The 5,000-nt window shown below is 36.9% G+C and overlaps 1 protein-coding gene across 2 annotated transcripts in view; it reads right to left on the minus strand.

The window, feature by feature from the left end:
* Nucleotides 1-5,000, minus strand: part of LOC137615167 (katanin p60 ATPase-containing subunit A-like 2) — a 76,442-nt gene that overhangs the window by 35,411 nt on the left and 36,031 nt on the right. For both annotated transcript variants that reach the window (XM_068344811.1, XM_068344810.1), the window contains exon 2: nucleotides 2,387-2,452. In XM_068344811.1, the coding sequence (XP_068200912.1) occupies nucleotides 2,387-2,445 (59 nt within the window). In that variant the 5' untranslated portion in view covers nucleotides 2,446-2,452. The remainder of the gene's footprint in view (nucleotides 1-2,386; nucleotides 2,453-5,000) is intronic.

Raw genomic sequence — 5,000 nt, forward strand, 5'->3', positions numbered from 1 at the left:
TCCTTTCTTCACTGGGCTATTTTCCCTGTTGGAGCCCCTGGGCTTATAGCATTGTGCTTTCCAACTAGGGTTGTAGCTTAGCATTTAATAATAATAATAATAATAATAATAATAATAATAATAATAATAATAATAATAATAATAATATCACTGCAATAAATCCGCTATTATGACTATTGCCGTTTTTCTTTTTTATAGTAACAGTCAGGAAGTTTTGTTTTCCTTTCATTATACGATATCAATGTTTTTCGGACTCTCAAGAAACTCAACACGAGTTTCATTATTCGGATTTCTTTTTGTCTCTCAAACAACTAAACACAACAATGTTTTTGGTCTATTAAGCAAATAATCGCAACAATTGATTTTTTGGTCTCTTAAGCAAATAAACACAACAAATTTTTTCTCTTTTGTCCTCTCAAGCAACTAAACACAGGATTTTTTTTTTATCTCTTGAGCAACTAAACACAAAATATTTTTTTTTTTTGTCTCTTAAGCAACCATACACAAGATTTTTTTTTGCCTGTCAAGCAACTAAACGCAAGATTTTTTTTTTTTATCTCTGAAGTAACTAAACACAACTATCTTTTTTGGTCTCTCAAGTAACTAAAAAACTTTTTTTTGGTCTCTTAAGCAACTAAACAATATTTTTTTTTTCTTCTCAAGCAACTAGACGCAAGATTTTTCTTGCCCTCTCAAGGAACTAAACACATAATTTTCTTGGCCTCTTTAAGCACCTAAGCACAAGTTCTTACTTTGCTTTCAAATCTATAATTGAAATATCCACTTTTGATCATTCAATTAATCTCGTTTATTTCTAGCTATTTTTTTTTTTTTTTACAATTAATGAAGAAATCGTATACATTTGGTGCTTCACGTAATAAATATTATTTTCCCCAATCGTATTTCAACAGAAAACTCCTTCACAACTTTATAGTATTAAATGCAACTATTATTCATTATCATGAATAATCTTCCCGTGAATGAGACAGGGTTGACCCTCGCTTGCGTGACGCGTAGGAGTCATATTGTTTACGCATCTCCGCTCCCTTGTAATAATCAGTTCACGAGGGTCGCTTTTATTGAGAGAGAGAGAGAGAGAGAGAGAGAGAGAGAGAGAGAGAGAGGAGAGAGAGAGAGAGAGATATTAATTGTTCTGGGACGCCATTGAGAGAGAGAGAGAGAGAGAGAGAGAGAGAGAGAGAGAGAGAGAGAGAGAGAGAGAGAGTAATGAAGATATCATTATCTGAGGACTCCATAGAGAGAGAGAGAGAGAGAGAGAGAGAGAGAGAGAGAGAGAGAGAGAGAGAGAGAGAGAGATTGTGTAATGTAGATATTATTCTATTGACTCCATAGAGAGAGAGAGAGAGAGAGAGAGAGAGAGAGAGAGAGAGAGAGAGAGAGAGTAATGTAGATAATATTGGGGACTCCATTGAGAGAGAGAGAGAGAGAGAGAGAGAGAGAGAGAGAGAGAGAGAGAGAGAGAGAGAGAGAGAGAGAGAGAGAGTAATGTAGATAATATTGGGGACTCCATTGAGAGAGAGAGAGAGAGAGAGAGAGAGAGAGAGAGAGAGAGAGAGAGAGAGAGAGAGAGAGAGTGGGAATCATGAGTAATTTCCATTGATGGAAATGAATATAAGAAAGAATACAGCACAAAGTAAAAATTACAAAAAAAAAACAGAAAAAAAAAATTGTAACTTCATTATCAGGTCGCATGAGTTTCATTGCTTTCGTGGCCTACTTCCTCTTTTTTGTGGGACTCCCGCCCCCCTTATGGGGGAGGGGAGCGTCAATATTGCACTCAGAAACACCTCATTAGTTTTGTTCCTTTACTATCAGCGGATTATTATCATCATCATCATCATCATCTCCTCCTACACATATTGACGCAAAGGGCCTGTTTAGATTCCACCAGTCGTCTCTATCTTGAGCTCTGAATTCAATACTTCTCCTGTCATCATCTCCCACTTCACGCTTCATACTCCTCAGCCATGTACGCCTGGGTTTTTCAACTCTTCTTAGTGCCTTGTGGAGCCCAGTTGAAAGTTTGGAGAACTATTCTCTCAGGGAGTGCGAAGAGCATGCCCAAACCATCTCCATCTACTGGTGCTTATTTTATTTTATTATTTATATATTATTCAAAGAAAGGAATATGTTTTATTCTTTAAATAGATTTTCTAACTCATATTTTCCTTTAAATATAAAAGCATTCTATTAATAAACCTGTTAGAAAGAATAAACTAAATATTGTTAATTGCTAAACTAATCACTCCAGGATGACTAAAATACATCAGACATTAGTGACTTTACCTCCCAAAACTCAAACTTTAAAATATCCCTTAAAAAGATCTAATAAAGTTACCATAATGATCCAGAAAAACACCCACCAATATCTTTGGCTTGACTGGCCGCCCTCAGGGACTGGAGAGATAGATGATTGGCCGTCATCACGCATCTGGAATGAGGAAAAATTACACTTAAGAAGTAGTAAAAGGAAATACTAATATTATGTAATAGTTAACCCTTTGGGTGACAGGCCCCTGAGCAATGACGTCATGTGTCAACCTACTTACGTTGACATTCCGTAGCGTAACTAACGAAGGAATAAGGATAGAAGAAACTGAGAAATGCATTAGAAAGCTGAATATATTTTCTATAATAGCGATCATGGTTACATTTACGGATGACGCCAAAGTGCGTCATCAGATGCTCACGATGCCGCTAAAAATGCGTCATCAGATTCTCATGATGACGAAAGGGTGTGTCATCAGATGCTCGCAGAGTTAAGTTTGCTTTGTATAATAGTAATTACTCATCGATAGAGGAAAATATAATAAAATTGTGGTAGAAGATAGCACAATAAGAGAAGATAGTAGAGCAGAATAATATTCTTTGTTTTTAACTACTTATGGTCTTAGTTTTATTTTCTATAAATATCATATCATTGTTCCTATCCTCATTGCATATGACTTTGTCTTGTATTGCAACATTTATTACCATCCCTTGTAAAAATAAACCTAGATTTCATTGCAGCAAATTTATAATCTTACACAGTGTGTATGTATTAAATTAGAAATTTCATATGCACAGCACTGAAGTTAGAGTATGCGAATTACTTTGCAAGGTGAAATGATGAATATGAGAATATATAAATCACATTCTACAGAGGTACAACCTTTATAAATTTCAATGGTAAGCCATCTAGATGTGAAAACCTTTCAGATGTTTAGCGTATGAAAGACCTACTAATGAGACAACTGACTTACGAATCACCTTCCAGAGAGGCACTCCTCTGATATGCTAAACCTATGAAGCACCTTCCAAAGAGAAACACCCATGCTAAGCTAAGTCTATGATGTACTTTCCAGAGACGAACAGCTCTTAATAAGCTCAGCCTATGATGTATTTTCCAGAGAGTGGCACCCTTGATAAGCTATGTTTATGAAGCGCCTTCCAAAGAGGAACACACTTGATAAGCTGAGCCTATGAAGAACCTTCCACCTTCTGAGATGAACACCCTTGATATGCTAAGCCTAGGATGTACCTTCAAGAGAAAAGCACCCTCGATAAAGTAAGCTTATTTATGAATCAAAGCTTTTAATGCACATTCCAGAGAGGAACACCATTGATAAACTAAGTCTATGAATCATCTTCAGACAGGAATACCTTTGATAAGCTGAGGGTATAAAGTGCCTTCCAGTGACGAACAATCTTGATAAACAAGGTTTATGAGTTGCTTCCAAAGAGGAGACCCTTGATAAGCTGAGCTATAATGCACCTTCCAGAGATAAATACCTTGATTAGTTGAAGTGTAAAAAACACCCTCGATGAGTTAAAATGCACAAAACACCTTCAAGAGAGGATGAAAGCGAAAGGCTAATCATTGGAGCGATTACTTGTCCAGAATCACGCCATGAATGACGCTATGGCCAATCCAATATGGCTGCCACCTGCTGACGAAAGATATTTATTTTTGTTTTATTTAGACTTAATACACATGTAATATATCTAATATACATAATTTGACGGTGACAAATTAATTTCTGGTGTTGTTTAAACTGTTACAGATGCTGTCTGAGAAAAGATCTGGCAGGAATTGTAGACTTCTGGAAGCGTTGTAAACGTTATAAGATGCTGTCTGAGCAAAAATCTGGCAGTAATTCTAGACTTCTGAAAGCGTTATAAACGTTATAGATGCTGTCTGAGCAAAGATCCTGTTATTCTGAGCAAAGTAGGCCACTGCAGGTTGACAGAGTACCTTGTGGATCTCGGGGGTCCACCGCAGGCCATATTGCGTGATTCCTCTTCGCTTTATCGTCTGCAGGGAACAACTCCAGTAGGGAGGGAGACTCTCATTATAAGCAATTGTCTTTTTTTTTTCCCGCGTCAGGGGTAGTTTCCAATCATGATCTTCAATTGATATACGTTGATGCTTTTTTATCGAGAAGAAATGTTATCTGGTTTTTGGATGAGTTGTTAAACATTTTCGAATCGATCAGAGACATTTTAATCATAGTCTTATTATAGATTTCTTTGTTATAGGGAAAGACAGCCATTTAACTATCCCATTCAACAATTCGTCCTGACACGAGAATAGTTACAGATGGTTTCAAAACTATTAGGACCTAGATACATGTCTGCTGTAAGCTCTAGAGCCTTCAAATATGCTGCCCCCGAGACTTACAATAGGCTCCCATGAGACATCCGAATAGTTGAAGATATTAAGGTTTCAAGAGGAAACTGAAGACTTCCTTATTCAGCGAGTGCTTCGATAGTGACGATATAACAGTAAGCGTACAATACGCAATGTGAAATGTTAAATGTTCCAGAATGAACATCATAAAGCAACCGTGGAGGTCCTGTAGAGAGTAGGGTTCCCCTGCTGTACAGACCAGATAAGAATCCCTTAAAGTAATCTTGCATCAATTACCCAAGGCATAGAAAGAATTATTACTTTACTTACTTTGATGTCTGCTTTTCTGGTCCCATACAACAGGGGAACC

Source organism: Palaemon carinicauda, chromosome 21 (genome assembly GCF_036898095.1).
Source record: "Palaemon carinicauda isolate YSFRI2023 chromosome 21, ASM3689809v2, whole genome shotgun sequence".
In the NCBI taxonomy this organism is placed as follows: domain Eukaryota; kingdom Metazoa; phylum Arthropoda; class Malacostraca; order Decapoda; family Palaemonidae; genus Palaemon; species Palaemon carinicauda.